The 17,213-nt window shown below is 41.7% G+C and overlaps 1 protein-coding gene across 1 annotated transcript; it reads left to right on the top strand.

The window, feature by feature from the left end:
• The first annotated feature begins 6 nt into the window (after positions 1–6).
• Positions 7–16,648, top strand: DHX40 (DEAH (Asp-Glu-Ala-His) box polypeptide 40). Its single transcript, XM_010573763.1, has 17 exons — positions 7–259; positions 516–661; positions 1,038–1,157; positions 2,357–2,587; positions 2,789–2,855; positions 3,416–3,547; positions 4,976–5,075; positions 5,526–5,612; positions 6,111–6,293; positions 7,374–7,454; positions 8,163–8,320; positions 10,448–10,562; positions 10,848–10,956; positions 11,277–11,371; positions 11,940–12,009; positions 12,428–12,656; positions 14,508–16,648. Exons 1-17 carry the CDS (start codon positions 121–123, stop codon positions 14,645–14,647), a joined length of 2,202 nt encoding a protein of 733 aa, XP_010572065.1. The 5' UTR covers positions 7–120; the 3' UTR covers positions 14,648–16,648.
• Positions 16,649–17,213: the final 565 nt, after the last annotated feature.

Genomic DNA, 17,213 nt, shown 5'->3' on the forward strand with positions numbered 1-17,213 from the left:
GCGCGCGCTGACGTGAGGGGAGGTGGTGGTGGAGGGGCGCGGTACCTGACAGGGCGGCCGCCGGGCCCCGAGGGGTTTCCCGGGGACGGCGGTTCCCGTCCGGGGTCTCCCGTAACCGCCATGGAGGTCTCCGCCCTGCCCATCCGCCGGTCCCGCCGGGCCCTGGTGGAGGCCGTGAGGGAGCAGCCCTTCCTCATCGTCACCGGCGAGACAGGCAGCGGCAAAAGCACGCAGCTGCCCAAGTACCTCTTCGAGGCAGGTAACGGCCGGGGAGGGGGGGGAAACCCCTGAGAGCCCCCTCTGCCCTGCCGCCTCGGGCCCGAAACGTGAGAGATGAGCACTGATAAACGCAGATAATCCTCGTGTCCCCTCAGGGGGACGCGGCTTCAGGGTGAGGCGAGAGGAGGGGGCTCGGTAAAACCTTGTAAACTAAAAAACTACGGCCATCTGTGTATGATGTAGGTACTCGTGTATAAACTGACTCGGTGTCCCTGTTCTCCCCGTCTCTCCCGAAGGCCTCGCCAAGCATGGGGCCATTGGCGTCACCCAGCCCCGGCGCGTCGCCACCATCTCGGTGGCTCAGAGGGTGGCCGAGGAGATGGGGTGTTCACTGGGGAGTGTCGTTGGGTACCAGGTCCGCTTCGATGACTGCACCACCGAGGTAGGGCTCTGAGGGCAGTGTACCTGCTGGTGGTGTCGTGGCAAGGTGCAGTGGGGTCGGTGGGCTGCAGTTCAGTTTTGTTTCTTGTGGGCTTCTGGGTGGAGTGGCACAGCCCTGTTGCCTCTGCTGGGGCTTTGCGTGCAGAGGGTCTCGGAGCCTTCAGGAGCCAGCTGTCCCAGCTGTAGTGAAGCTGCGGTTGTATGTATTGTGTAACTCGCTTGTTCAAGTTTTTTGAACACCTTACAAGTGAAGCATTGCCAAGCACCCATGATGCAATCTCAGTGTGTGTGCCGGACAAATATGTGATCTATAGAGAAGTGTTTACTTTGAAGTAAAAATCCAGGATAACAGCTGAATGTCTAATTAAACCTTTCAGGATACTGCAATCAAGTATATGACCGATGGCTGCTTGTTGAGGCAAATATTGGCAGACCCCCTTCTCAGCAAGTACAGTATCATCATTTTGGATGAAGCCCACGAGCGGAGCCTCAGCACTGTGAGTGTCGCCTTATATCTGTCCTTTTAGTTCACTATTGCTCCTTTACTGGGGTCTACTTATACCTTTCTTTCACTGCTGTGCAATTCCCAAGGATTTTGGCTGAATTTCCATGGATGTGCTTTATCCTTTTGCTGTCCTAAGACCATAGAATTGCTGCTTCGTTTATTACATTCTGCGTTATCTGGAAATAAGGTGTTTCCTGTAATCCTGTTGGAATTGTTGTAGCTGTTGTTGAAACAAACTGTTGAAAGCAGTTAAAACTTGGCTGACTATTGGATACTTTCCCAAAATTTCCAGGAGTTTGAAGCTAGCACAGTGAACGCAGACTTTCTAGAATCCTAATTAAGAAAAAAACCCAAACATACACAAACAAACAAAACCCTGAAACATCTCTCTCACTCTAAGGCCTAATGTTTCTTAGGGTGTGTATATGACTGTGCAAAGAGATAACGGCTTTTGGGATCATGGAATTATCTAGACTGACCTAAGTACCAAAAGCTATCAGATGTCACTCTGACCCTTCTGTGGCAAGCAAAGTGAGACTCAGGTCACTCAGTCCTCAAGAGATTGTGTTGTGTGTCAAACAACCTACCAGTCCAGCAAACAATCTACCAGTCCAGCTGGGGGAAAGGGAAAATGCTTTCTGAATTCCAGTTCTGCCCTCAGGCATTTGAGTGTATTGTAAGTAATTGAACTAGGGTGATGTAAGAAGTTGCTCCTCCATCACCTGTGTCTAACTAAAAGGAGCAGATTTTTAATCCAGAGCACTGCAGAGTAAAATAAACTTGCTGAAGTCATAACAATAAATAGTACAACAAAGAAGGGTGCACACTCCGTCAGGTAATGTACGCTGGACAAGAGTGATGACTTTTTAAAATGGGTCTGAGGTAACTGCTTGCAAATGACTTGACGGTGAGAATACAAAAATGAAAACCAAAGGATTTTAAATTACACTGATTCTGTTTGTAGGCTGTGAGAAGAGCTCATAAAAATTTAATTAAATTCTAGAAACCAATTAGCGTGCTTACAAGATGACCAGGGTAATTGTATGTATTCTTCTGAGTGCTTAAGCCCTGGAGATGTGTGGTTTTCTCTCTTTGCTATATCAGTGGGATAAAATCAGTCCCTTCCAAGTTTGTCAGGCACTTCTAAAAAAACTGGGGTACTAATATGAGTTGGTGTTGGTTTTCTGTTAGGATATTTTATTTGGTTTGCTGAAGAAACTATTTCTACAGAAGAAACCACCAAACAGGAAGACGGCCATGAAAGTGGTGGTGATGTCAGCCACTCTGGAGGTAGACAAGCTCTCGGAGTTCTTTGGACACTGTTCAGTGCTGCATATTCCAGGAAGAAGTTATCCTGTCAAGGAGATATTCTGCAACCTGCTCAGCCCAAGGGACATAGGCAGCTCTGCATATGTTACAGAGGTCTGGCCTGTTTTACTTTGTGTGCTGTGTTCTCTGTTCTTGGTATGATTATCGCCTGTGAAAGACCACAAGAATTAGCTGCTGTATTGCTGTGCTTTTAGCATCTCTGCAGGATGTAGGGAAGAATTAGTTAGTACTGTGAGTTTTAGAAAGAGTAAGTGAAATTCCAGCTGTTATTGGCTTCTTTATTGTTTGTTTCAGGCTGTAAAAGTGGCATTGGATATCCATTTAAATGAACCAGAAGGTGACATCTTGGTTTTCCTGACAGGTGAGAATTTTTCTTTGAACAACTGGTGGTTATGCTAGGTGAAACATGGCATTGCCAGCAAAACAGTACATCCTTCCAATGACTGTCTAGTTTGTCCCAGAGCAGTAAGTAGAGAAGGGAAAGTTGCAGGTTGACGCACATAATCTTGTGAAGTGATAGTTTTCAGAGCATGTTCAGATGTATCCATGCCTATGAGATCAGACAAGGAAAACATTAACTTAAAAATTTGCATATGCTCTTTTCTTCCTGTGTCAAACTTACTCTATTTGTATTGTGTACGTGTTTTACTTTGTTGTTAATTCAGGAAGGGAGAATTTCTTTAGCTGCAAAACCCTACATCAATGTATGGGCCAGACACATATGCAGTCATCTTTTAAGGAAAAGCTTTGGTGAGAGGCACTGTGGAAAGACTGGATGTCACCTCTAAACCAGCTCTCATAAATCTCACTTCCTTCTTGCAATGGTGTTCATGACTCTGTAATATTGGCAAAGCAGTCTTGTTTAAAGATCTTGCAAACTAGGAAGGCAAAGTTGTATAAATGCTCTTTGATGTTTTTTAGGTCAGATTGAGATAGAAAGAGCTTGTGACTTACTTTTCAAGAAAGCAGAATCTGTTGATTACCGGTATGAAGTACATGATCAGTCTGTTGAAGGCCTGCTTATCTTACCATTGTATGGGTCAATGTCAACAGGTAAGAGCATATAATGTCATATGGAACTTAATTCACATAAATGTTAACTGCAAGAGTTGTTATAAACAGTATCCTAATCAAATATTTCTACTGTGATTGGAAAAAATGGCATTCATTTAACCCTTTTGTTACAATACTGTAGCACTATGGGTTTTTTTTGTGGTGTTCGTAAACTAATCAAACTTCAGCCTTCTCTGTAGTTGTACAGAAGCCTCCAGTTAAAGTTCATGTCCACTGGAAATGGCTTCACATGACATCAAGGTCTCCAGCTTAGGAAGGAGATATTGTGTAACTGAAAGTTCACGTCTTATTTAGGTCCTCACATACTATTTTATATGGAAAAGATATTGCCAGTAGGTTTTTGGTGATAAGAGTAGACGTGTAAGGGAAGATAGAAGTAGTACAGTGTTACACAATACAGAAAAGTACAGGTTATCAGAATGAGTCAGTCTGTTTTATGTGGCCGCAATACCACAGTTAGTTTCAAAGAGGTAAAAACAAAGGCCTTTTGACCTTTACTGAACACAGACACCGTATTTTCAGATGAACTTGAGTGTGATGTTTAAATGTGTGGGTGCAGTATGTAGAATGCCAAGAGGCTGAATAAGTGTTTAGAAGAGCAGGACAGCAATTTCTGTCTGGAAGTGCTGCTGAGAGGAAAGATCTGGTAATGATCTGCAAGAGAGAGCAAAATTTTTACCTTCTTGAAAAAGCAAACTGAAAATTTGCATAAAAGAAAGGTATAGCTTCTTCCTTACTCCATGATAGGTGTTAGATGCCTGACTGAGAGTGACTTTTTAAATTTTTTTTTTTTCTTTTGTGGTAGTTTCTCAGAGGCCATTGTATTTGAATATTTTTAAATACACAAGAGAGAATTTTCCTTAAAGAGATTTTTCTATTTTTCAAGTATAATATGTGAGAAAATTTCAGGGGAAAGTTGAATTTCCACCTTCCTTTTTTGTTCCTCAGAAAGCCAAATGAATTAATGGAAACTATATATGCTTCTTTGTTACATGTTAGAAGAAGATTTGCTGGAAGTGTGGCGTGTTTAACCGAATCTTTTCACATTCGCCTTCGCTTGCTCTGTTTGTTAAAACCCTTCAAATCCTTCATGAAGATTCTATTAAGACCAGATATCTTGTTTGTTTTTCCTAACTCTGGGTTAGGAAACATCCAGGAGAATTGGCCTTTCTTGACCTCAAAATCTTCCTGAATATGCAAGCAATAAAGAAGACTTTCTCTGATTTCTGGCATATGCTAAAATAATACTGAATCCTATATTTTAGAATGTTATGTGATTCACTTTCTAATTTAATTTAAATGACTTTCACTAAGCATTTCAGTAAGTTTGCGCAGTGTTAGAGATGTGGTTTGAAATCAGAGCATTGTAACGTAACGGATTGTTTGACTGACTACCTGTCATTTTAGATCAACAGAAAAGAATATTTTTGCCAGCTCCCACAGGCATTAGAAAATGCGTGGTATCCACAAACATTGCTGCAACATCTCTGACGATTGAAGGAGTCAGGTATTGTTTCCTGTCCTTCATCAAAGCTGTAACAGAGGGAATAATTCAGAAAGTTCTACGAGATTTGGATAAACGCATCTGACTTCCTTCCACTACTATACCTGCCCAATAATTACCTGTTGTCTTTTTTGTGTATGTAGTGAATTAAAAAATACTATTATATGATACTATTATATAGTCCTACAGATGACTAATATTGTTGGACCCTAATTTGAAATCAAATCTCGGCTCCATTAAATGAGCATAGTCTCCTTGGGTGCTGGGAGGTATTATCTGTAACATCCTCTAGACTGAACCATTGCAGGGCTGCAGTTGACCAGCAAAGTGCAACTACCTGTTAGCGATTGTAGGGTAAATGTGTTCTTGCTTTGATGATATGCACGTGGCAGTTTCCTGTCTGTCTACAGAGACCTCTGTTTTCTTCTCTGACAGAGCATGAATCTTTTTCAGATATGTAGTAGACAGTGGATTTGTGAAGCAGTTGAATCATAACCCCCGGGTTGGCTTGGACATACTGGAGGTGGTTCCCATTTCAAAGTAAGTTTTGAAAAGGTTGTGCGCTTAGCGTTTCTGGGAGTTGCTCTGACAATACTGTGTATAGGTTGATCTTAAAAAAAAAAAAAAAAGGGGGGGGGTGAGCAGCTTTGAGGCTCTGTAATTTAAAGCCATCTTGTTTGCTGCTAAATAGAAAATGGTTCAGGGCATATAATTTCCTAAAAGTTACAGGCATTAAGAAGGAATTGACAATGCATTGTCTGTAGTCTCAACAGTGGCTTACATGTCATCTTGTGTTTGCCGAATACAACAGCCTGATTCAGAGAAGCTTAAAAAAATCTTCCCTTGCACAGAAATACTTCTTCATTCTGCTAGTTCTTGTATAGCTGGATTTCTCAGTTGCTGCACAGTATAATAGATCTTCCATCTACAAGCATAGAAATTGCTATTATTTATCGTAATGACAGTGTGCTGCTTTGGATAATAACAGAAGGGATCAAGAGTTTGGAATTTTTTTTCCCTGCCTTACTGTTTTGGAAGGAGCGAAGCAAGGCAACGAGCTGGCCGAGCTGGCAGGACATCATCTGGAAAAAGCTATCAGCTATACAGCAAAGAATTCTGGGAGCAGTGCATGCCTGATCACACGGTCCCAGAGATCAAGAGAACCAGTCTGACATCTGTGATCCTGACCTTGAAGTGCCTTTCTGTGCATGATGTCATAAGGTAACCTCCATGGAGGGGGGATTATCATTTTCTTCCTCAGTCTCAGGAGCAAGGCAGCACAGGCACCAACAGCCTATTGGCAGAGGCAGGATTAGGTCCCCAGCCAACTGTGACACCTCAATACAATCAGCTTTTCTGCTGTTCTCCTCAGTCTTTAATGCCAGATTGGATCTTGAGCTCAAGTTCGGTTTGAGGTTCTGCCAAAACTAGCTCCTTCTCTCCAAAATTAAATAGTTAATAGTGTTCCTTTAAAATACTGATGTTTACATCCCAAAAGCTTAATCTCTGTGGAATTGTTTAATATTAGGATCATACATGTGCAGAAAATACAGTTCATCTTTGCATGTGCCATGCTGGGATTTGTCATTGTAATTCTTCAGTTTGAGACTGTACATGTAACATGCCCATATACTGAAGATGCTTATGTGCACTTTGGTCAGAAACCTGTATTGGAAGGTGTCCTGGTTTCAGCTGGGATGGAGTTAACTGTCTTCCTAGTAGCTGGTACAGTGCTATGTTTTGAGTTCAGTATGTGAAGAATGTTGATAACACTGATGTTTTCAGTTGTTGCTCAGTAGTGTTTAGACTATAGTCAAGGATTTTTCAGCTTCTCATGCCCAGCCAGGGCACCTGACCCAAACTGGCCAACAGTGTATTCCATACCATGTGACGTCCCATCTAGTTTAGGAACTGGGAAGGGGGGGGCAGGGAATCGCCGCTTGGGGACTGGCTGGGTGTCGGTCGGCGGGTGGTGAGCAATTGCCCTGCGCATCATTTGTACATTTCAATCCTTTTATTAGTACTGTTGTCATTTTATTAGTATTATCATTATTAGTTTCTTCTTTTCTGTTCTATTAAATCGTTCTTATCTCAACCCAGGAGTTTTACTTCTCCTGATTTTCTCCCCCATCCCACTGGATGGGGGGGGAGTGAGTGAGCGGCTGCGTGGTGCTTAGTTGCTGGCTGGGGTTAAACCACGACAGAAGGTTACAAAAATATTTTAATAAATAGGAAAACTAACAAGGCTATACTGAGTCTGAACAGTGACATTATTTTTTTTTACTTCATTTTTTACTGTAGATTTCCTTATTTGGACCGCCCTGAAGAACGGCATATTTTGGAAGCTCTCAAAGAACTTTACCAGTGTGATGCTATTGACAGGTAAAGAAGAAAGGGGTGTAGTCCCTACAAGAATTTGAAAACTAATGGTTTAACTGGTGTTAGTGAGTTTTTTGTGTGGACTAAAGGACTTTCCCCAGCAGTAGAATATATTTCCTCATTAGCCCAGGAAGTTAACTACTGGGTTTTAATATACTCTCTCTAAAATGAGGATTAGAGCATGGCTTAGGACTTGAGAGATACCGATTAATTTCTCCACATTGTCCTGGAGTTCCTGAGTGACCTCAGACAAATTACCTCAACTCTCTGTGCTGTAGTTCCTGATAGCAGATCCCAGACTGTTGTGATGAAGGTGCTTAGGCACTAGCTGTGAGGCCCATCCAAGAACTCAAGACAGGAAGGGAGATCTTATCCTAAGCTTCCAGGAATTCTTCTTGGGGGGGGGGAAAAAAAAAAAAAAATCTTAATCTTAGGCATCTGATACACTTAAAAAGCTGGCTTTGCCTGCCATGAGGCAGGCATAAGCAAACTGGAGAAAGGTGAAACTTTCTTCTGCTAGCAACACTTGCTTCATGTCTCCAGCACCTATCTGGGCACACACAGACTGCAGTGTTGGAACAGTCCAGAGGGAAATGCTTCTTTCATGTTCTTTATCAGTATATGGTGGCTGACATTGTGTGTGCATGCTCCGATTTACGTTTAAACATAGTTACGTTGAATCTGGTGTTTGAATCTTTTTCCTGGGATAAGGAGAGGCCACGTGACAAGACTGGGTGAATTACTGGTGCAGTTTCCCCTCCCTCCCAACCTGACCTGTGCTGTCATAAAAGCTGCTTCTCTTGACTGTGAAGATCTGCTGCTTCCCATAGCAGCTATGTTGTCTGTGGAAAATGTCTTCATTCGTCCAGGTATGAAGCCCCTTATCCCAAAGCAGCCTTGGGTGGGTGGGGAATTCTGCTTGGAGAGGGACATCTCAGGCAATGGTTAGGCAAGCACACACTGCTTCACCTGCAGACCTTTTCTACAGCTTCCCTCTGCAGCGTTTTTTTCTCTCAGTAGTTTTCTGTGCTAATAGTTTGTGAGGCCACAGTATCTTATAGGTGTACCTCAAGGTTATAAAGTGGGAACTGATTCTGTATTTTGAACAATGGTAGCACAAGCCTTTACTTAAGCATAAGGATACTCCTGCCAGGGAGAAAGCTGGTCTCCTTCGTTGAGCCCAACACTGGTGGGAGACATAAGTATTTACCTCAAACTAATGCTTTAAATAACCCTTACCTTGCAGTGTGAGGAAGATTCCTCGAGTGCAATGCCTTGTCTCCCAGAGTACATCATAGCAGATCTGTTGGGAAGAATGGTATGATTAGGACAAATACACGAAGGCACTTTGCCTGTATGCTTTTACAGCTCTCTGTGGTCTTGGAGTCAGGGCACATTGCACACTAGGAATTGGACAACAGCTGTTCCAAAGACTTCAAAATAGCATGGAACTGGGCTGCATTTGTCCCAAGGCTGTGAGCTGTAAAGCAACATATAGGTGAATGAGTGGTTTGCTGAGAGGTCATAAGGGGGAAAACTGTGTTACAGGAAGGTGGGGGTGGGGTGGGAAGAAACCACCAAAAAACCAAATGCACCGCAGCACATGTTTTGCTGTTGGTCTAAGTACAGACAACGGGGACTGATTAATTTTGTTTTTAATGAATGGGGTTGCCTCTGTATTGGCTTTTCTGTTCGATGAATCTGTTTAACCAAGTAGACCTTTTAAGTTACTGAGAAGCTCAGCTTGTCACTGCCTCCATTTCCAGTGTTCTTTTAAATGGAAATTGTAATTTTGCTGTGGTTCCAAGATAGCACCTCTCACTGGTCTCCCACGTTCTCCTTTGTATCTCCTTTCCCCTCCACTCTGCCCCTGACCCGTCCTCCTCAACTGTGCTACATATAGTCTTTGTATGTAGCACAGTCTTTGTGGGAGACCTTTGTCCTTTCTAGTCACTCATTGGCTCTTGTCCGGTTATCTCTGTAGTCTATTAACCGTGCCTGTTAGTGCAACAGCTAAAGACACTGCTGACAGGACTGATGGACTGGATGCTGCTCTGGGGTCTTTCCTATTCCCACAAATGTGCGTGTGCTTTCCCATCCTCCATCTGGCAATATGCCCTTGTTATCTGTTCAGCTAGCTAATGCACACATGTCCGTTACTCTCCAGCAACCCCGCACATTGGGACACAAGCACAGAGACTCCCATCCTGAAGGCACTTGCTCATGTGCGATATGTATACGAACAGACCTTCTTACTTAATCGGTGTTACTTTTAATACCCACAAACTTCTGACATTGTCTGCAGTACAGCAGCAAGGCAATGCATTGGCCTTTGCAGCCATATCCTTCTCTACTAAGGGGAATAGGTTGTGCTGGGGAAGAAATTCTTTGGGTATTTACAACTTGAAATAACACTTTGGAAATGTTGCTTTTGCCTAGTACATTCCTAGTATTTAGTGAAGGTGAATTCCTACTAAACTCACAGATCGCATTTTTTCTAGACTCTTATTTATTTCAAGACCTCCATTACTATGGCACTTGGGTACGAGGACAAAAGCTGAGTTAAACAGATTAGATGGTGCTATGACGGGGTAGTTTCAACAATCTTGTTTTTTCTCTCAGGGCAAAACTTTCACTTGATCCCTGAGAGCTGTTTGTTTAAGATTGCTGTTCCTTTATCTTTCCATGTCAGCATCTGAATTGATTGTAAGAGAAAAATGTAGAACCTTTCTTTCTAAGAGACTAGAATTCTTCACCTCTAGTGCTGACTTGATGAGATTAATCACAGATTTAATAGCATCTATGTGTTCTTGTTCAGCAGTAGTGGAAGGAGGAAGAACTGTAAATGCAGCTGTGGAGGAGAGACGGATCTAAAAATAACATGAATAAAGAGCCAAGGCTGCCAAACACACTTTGGAGAGATGTTAACAGAAAATTAAGTAGGAGTGATAAATAAAAATGGCTTTGTTAAAGTGAGATATAACTTACTTCCTCAGGTGATCCTCAGAAGCAAAAGGAGGCTGAGCTTCAGCACCAGGAACTTTCTTCACAAGTGGGAGGATGCAATGACTTTGCAACCCTCTTAAATATTTTTGAACAGTGCAAAGCAAGGTATAAAATTATTCCTTACAGTAAGTGGTTTTGCATTGCTCATAACTTCCAGCTGCTGATGGTTTTTAGATATACTGCGTATATGCACATGTATGTGCTCATACCTAATTGCAGATTTATTCCTTATTGTGATCTGTAATTTATATCAAGACACCTATTATTTAAACTAACAAAGTATCTGGCTGTGTAGGTTGCCTTCTTTGTACGACCATAACAAAAAAGAGGCAACTTTCTGCCTGCAGCTCACAAAGGGCTCATTTATAATACAAGTATTTCTGTTCTCAGCAAGTCTCCTTCAGCTTGGTGCCAGAAATACTGGATCCATTGGAGAGCTTTAAAATCTGCATTTAGTGTGGAAAAACAACTTCGGGAAATAATCAGTAAACTGAAACAGGTAAAAAATATGACTTTTATATGTGATTGACTCATCTAAGTTTATGTTTAAGACATGTACTGGACTACTGAGCCTTTGCCAGATGGCTGCTGCCTTTCTCCAGTAGAAACTAATCCACTTAAATATTTATTAGGGCATCCTTGTTGTAGCTTGTATAACTCACAGGTATGATGGTGGTAACAAGCAAGGAGGGTTTTCCTCCTTTCCTTATGGTTTCCATAGGGTAAGAAACCCAGGGTTTAAGATCCATGGGATGGAGGGGGTATAGCCAGTTTTTCTTTAGGAAAGATCCTGATACGTGTTGTTTTTGCTTTACATAGCTGCCAGATTTCCCTAAAGAGACATTTGAAGGCTCCAGAACTGAAATATTAAGAAGATGTCTATGTGCAGGATACTTTATCAATGTAGCTAGGAGGTAAGTAATAAAGTTTGGATAATTGAATGGAAAAGATACTATGCATATTCTTTAAAGGTGTAGCTGCATACTGAAACAGAATAGTAAGACTGTCTATTGTTAAAAGTAGCAAAGTAGCAATTGCAGCTGAAGGTGGTGTTTCTGCACAGGGCTGGAAGCCTGGCAGGTACTCTGCTTTTGACTCTCATTACATTCCTGGGGAAGTTGCTTATGTCCTTGGAAGAGTAGTTTTTCTATCTGTGAAATGAACTTGTAAGCTGATGAGTAGTTCCAGATATTAAACTAAAGGGCTTAGAAATGTCCAATTATCATGGCTGTCAAAGACTTCAATACCAAACCCTGTTTATTATTGTGTTGTTATATCTGCAGTGTTACTGTGGTAAATTAGATCTATTTTATTCCTCATTGGTTTTTTTTAAAGTTTAATTCTGGAAGGATCTTCCTCTGCTTATCTATTTGAGTATTTTCTTCTATGCTGCTGCTGATTTGTTTAGTTTATTGTTGCTGTCTAATCACAGCAAAGTATGTTTCATTACATTTCCCTCCCCTCCGCCCCCAAACCTTTCAGATCTGCAGCCAGGACATTCTGCACAATGGACGGACATGGCAGCATAGTCTATATCCATCCTTCATCTACAGTAAGTTACCAAAGTCTGTTAATAAAGTAGCAAAGGATCTATAAAAGTAGTAAGAGGCAGGTCACTGTAAACTCTTCTGTTTTGGTTTGTGCTAACTTACGGCCAGGAGAAGCACTGTTGCAGTGTTCATTTTGAGAGTGGGGAAGAGCCTCACTTCTTCAAATTTGGTAAATGTTTGGCTTATGAAATGAGTGTGACATCGACTGTGACATAGACTGAGCTTTCTCTCTGGCTCTTTGGATTTCCTGGGCAATTTTAAGCAAGTCATTATGCCTTAGTTCCGCTGTCTGAAAACTTAGGGTAATGTCAGCTTTATCTCATTCTTGCATCTGAAGCATTGGAATATATTCCAGTGGAGGGTGCTCTAGAAATAAAAATTCTCTTTTATCAGTTCTGAAATAATATTTTAATTTTTCAGCTATATAACCAGGAGACCCGCCTCGAGTGGATCATCTTCCATGATGTCACAGTGACATCCAAAATCTATGTCCGGACAGTGTGTCCTGTTCGCTATGAATGGGTCAAAGACTTGTTGCCCAGATTGCATCAAATTGATGCATATGAACTCAGCAGTGTGGCACGGGAAGAAGTAACTGAAGAGGAAATAACCAAGTGGAAACATAAGGAGGACCTTAAAAGGCAGTGTGGTAAGCACATTACTAGCCCCTATCTATGGCATGTGTAGTTTTCTTGGTTGTTGCGGGCATGTGCGTGTATGTTATGTCACTGAATGCATTCTGGACCAGTAGGTGTTAATCTGTATGTGCTTAACATATTTGATGTGTAGCTCTAGTTGTTTTCTTCTCTTATTACAGCTCTGCAATCCTTATTTTCCTGCCTCAGCAGTGTGTGTAGCGGTGTTTGCTTGCTGGTTCTTGCCATGCTCCCCTTTTGTGGTTTAATACAGCTGACAGGAGCAGAACTTTGTCCCAGAGTTGAATAAAAGCATTTTGAGTCTAACCATTGTTTAAGTTTGCAAAGGGTATCTAGCCATAGATACCCAAAATAATACTGTCCTGAGAGAAAGAGGTCCTAAGGGCTGGGGGGGTTGGGGGGGAGGAGGAGAGAAAAAAAAACCCCAACCAACCCCCAAAAAACCCACCAAACAAAAAACACAGAGGAAGAAGTATCACATTTTGGTGAATGTCTCATTCTGACAATGAATTTAATGCCATATGTTTAAATAGTCAGTTTTAATTAAAACTGGTGCCTGCTAATTGATCTGGCTGCTTGACATTCTTTGAATTCTTCTGTCAGCAGGTTTCGTAAAGCAGCCAAGTATTCAAAGGGCCTCTGCTCCTGAGCTGACCCTTCCAAAACATTAATTTAATATATAGTACAGGCACTAGCAATATAGATTCTCTTCAGTTTCCTTAACAATGGAGAAAATGTAGACTCTTGTGCTCAGACCAGCATCTCTTTCTTTCCTGCATTATTGTATAAAACAACCATTTTAAATGATAAAAACATGAATTGGATTTGGTGATAAATTTGCTGGAAAGGATATTTTCATTATTGGGTAATGCAGAGGAGCCTCATCTATTTATCTGAAGTCCAAACAGCTGAGGTTTCTCTTTGTCCCCCCTAACTTTTTGACTTCACTAGGCAATTGTAAATTAATTTGAGATTAATATTGACCTTACAGATGTGGCTAAATAGCTGATAAAGGTTTAATTAGTGCCCAGTGGAAGGAAAGGCGGCATCATGAGCTGAATTATTATTTGACTCCGAGACAGAATAATTGCAAATATTCCAAGAGTGAACGCTGATTGAAACTCCTTCCTCATATCAAAGAATCTGGTGCCCAGCCCCAGAGCCCTAGGAACAGGATGCAGTAGCTGCTTCATTCACACAAAACTTAGGCTTTCAGAGTCTTTGAATGATATTTTTATTTTTATTTACATTTTACGTTTTATTTTAAACTGAAAATATTTCCTGCTTTTCTTTGCTTCTGCGAGAAGCACTCCCAAGGTCTCAGCTCAGTGGGAGAATGTGCATTTCTAATGGTGTCTGTTCTGGAGTATTGACTTTTCCCACTCCTTTATCTGTATGTTATCCTCCCCTTTCCCCCTACCTCTGGAAATTTATAAACATAGTTTATTCTAAGCTTTTTTTTTCCTGCTCCCAGTGCTGTGCCTCTCCTGCCTAAACCTGAGTTTGAGATGTGTAATTTAGAGAAGAAATGGGTGCATAGAACATAAGATGCATAGTATCTGTTACAATAAGAAGCAAGATACACATTTGGGGATGAGATGAGCCCAGCTGCAAATATTGACATGGGAGTTAAGGCATGATATTTTTTTTTTTTTTATTTTTTTTTTCCTCCCTGCTTTGGTACAGTCTGTCCTCTCTGGAAGTCATTCAAATGACTGACTGGGACTTGAAAAACATTGGAGATTCTGTTGGGGGTTTTGGGGTATCTTACAAATAAGAGGAATTGTAATGCTGGGATTTTTTTTGATACAGAAGAGTATATTTCTCTTTCTTCTCTCCCCCAGAAGGAGTCACAGACAACTCTACAAAGAAGATGGAGAGAAGGAATGATGATCAATCAATACTGGATGCCCGAGCACGCTATCTTGAGAGAAAGCAGCAAAGAGCACAAGGTTTAAGTGGCCCAATGAAAGAAACGGTGTAATACTCGTGGCTGCTCAACTCCCACTGTGAGGAAAGGCAGTTTGGTGCAGTTGTTCTGGGTATGTTTGCATAATGCAAAATGACTAACTGGAATGAAGAAAAACTTCTGCTTTGTGGTAAGTTTGAGTGCTGAGGCATACAAATGCAATCGTCCTTTGCTGCATCCAGCAAGGAAAAGTCACCAAGCTGAATTTTATTGCTACATGTCACTGGCAACAATTTAATGGCCTCAAATGTGGATGAAGACATGATGCATACTGTGGTGCCAATTCTGTGGCATTTAGTTGACTTTAAAAGGTCTCAGTGGTCTCAGTGCCATTATTAATATATTTTCTTAAAGTGTTGTTTTTTTTTTTTTTTTTTTTTAAAGGAGTGGGACTGTCACTTTTTATCCATTTTACTTTGTATGATTGTGGCTATACAGTCTTCATGCTCATACACCACTCAGGAAAATGTGTAGGAAGTGCTCTTTTAATGATGGAACCATCAGGATCCAAATTCAAAAGGACGTTTGCCACCTGCATTCTCTGTTGCAGACAGTGTTGTTCCTACTCTGTATTGTGCTGTACCGTGTACAGTGATGTTTCTGGGTGAAGATGTCTTTGTATGCAAAGTATTTTGTAAATGTTTTCACATTCTTGCTAACAATGCATAATTTCTGTCAGGGATGACTTAGCACTGTGTGTTTCCCATTTGGCAAAAAAAATCCCAGCAGTCAATCCAGTCCTCAGCTAGGTTACGTCCTGCAGTCCATCAGCAGGCCTGTTGCCTAGTGGGCTGTTTTTCTGAGTTTGGTGGCTGTTATTTTTAAAATGTGTGGATTTCATTCTGAAGAAGGAGTGTTTCAAACGTGTAGAAAGAACACACAAGGAAACATTAGCTTTTTCCCTCAACTCATATAAAAAGCAAAGAGCTGTGACGCTTTGTCATCATAAAGTTTGCTTCTTTCTCAATAAAGAGGTAATTCCCTTCTGTTACCTTAATAATCCTAAAATGTTCCAGTGCTCTAGCGTGGAGCTTGTCTTTTTTGCTATTTTTCACTTTCAGTAAGTAACATTTTGTAGAAGACAGTTTCCAAAAAAGTGGAAGAACCTACTGTCATTTTTCATGCCTTGGTTGTGTGCAGCTGTGTGTCACCTTCAGTTGCTTTTCAGGTAACTAGCTAATGCTGTTACAATGATGTTGTAAGGAAGCCTTAGCACTTGGTATAAAAGGTTAAGCGTTCCACTTCCGTACTGCACAGGCTGTAGCTGATCATAAGCTTTCAAAAACCTTGGGATTCTCTTATGGGGAATATGATAATATTATTCTTCACAAAGAAGGTAGTAGGTCTGATAATTGTCCCTCTTTCTGTGATTGTACCTATTAAAATGAAAAAGCGGAACCTGGTCTGCATACTTGCCAAACCTAGCGAAGAAGGCGTGATTCATGTCTCGAAGAGCTGGAGAGGCTGCAGCGTACGCCGCCGGTTGCCCTGCAGGGCCGAGTACCGCCTTCTGAAGCTGTAAGAGGCTTAACTCGAGCAACACCAAACTTGTCAACGGCAATAGCAGGAGCAAGCAGTGATGCCTGTGGCTGCCCTGCAAGTTTCAGACGCGGAGTTCCAAACTGCAGGAGAATTGCTGCCGCCTGCCCCTTTTCTGTGTGTACAGAGCACAGAAACGGCAGCAAGATTAATGCCTTTCTAGTTCCTAAGGGATTGCGTGAATTGAACAATTAGTGCTTGTGATGGGTCTTCATAGGAAGTGGCATGTTTACGATTCCTCCTTTGTTGGGCCCTTTATCCTGGGTTCAGCTGGAAGAGGGTTTTGTTCTTTCATGCTGTTGCCCAGACTCTGCTTCTGAGAAGCCAGTGCTTTTTCTTGACCAAACCTATAGCCTGAATTTTGCAAAAGCCCACAAATTTTTGGTGTTTACTTTGGTTTTTTATTTGCAATGTCATAGCCACTTGGGAGTCAAATGACATCTGTACCACGCACTAGGTCTGAGGTAGTAGCTAAAATGCCCACTCTATCTCTTGGCAGATCCTAATGCTTATTTAATTTTTTTTTTTTTTTACTTTCTTAGTAGCAAGAAGGGAGGGGGTTTTTTTCCTGTTTTCCAGGGCTGCTCAGAGGTTTTGAAATTGTAAATTTAAGACAAAGCAAAAATGGTCTGAGGAAATAACCATGAGATTGCAAAATAAGGCGAGATATAAGAAAAGAAGCGGTGAGGTCTGTCAGGGTGCTGGTGCCTTACAGCGCACCCACCCTCTCCGTAAAGCACTCGGAATGCCCCGTGTGCTGCGGTCCGGTAAAAAGAGTGAAGTTTTTAAAGAGAGTTTTTAAAAAAAAAAGAGTTTCCGCGGGCTAGAGTTAACATTGTGAGTTAATAAACCCAGCAGGAGATGTGGTGGAAGTTTTATTATGTTGCTGTACTTATTAACAGTCCTTTGGACCATCCCTGGACCTTCAGGGGACTGCTGCACCCCGTCTTTTTGGTGAAGGAAAGGAAGAAAGTCGGTCCAGGCTTTATTTTCCCTCTTTTTTTTTTTTTAATGGAGATTTGGGAGGAAAACGGCCCTCACC

Source organism: Haliaeetus leucocephalus, unplaced genomic scaffold, assembly GCF_000737465.1.
Source record: "Haliaeetus leucocephalus isolate CR32 unplaced genomic scaffold, Haliaeetus_leucocephalus-4.0 Scaffold395, whole genome shotgun sequence".
Classification (NCBI taxonomy): Eukaryota; Metazoa; Chordata; class Aves; order Accipitriformes; family Accipitridae; genus Haliaeetus; species Haliaeetus leucocephalus.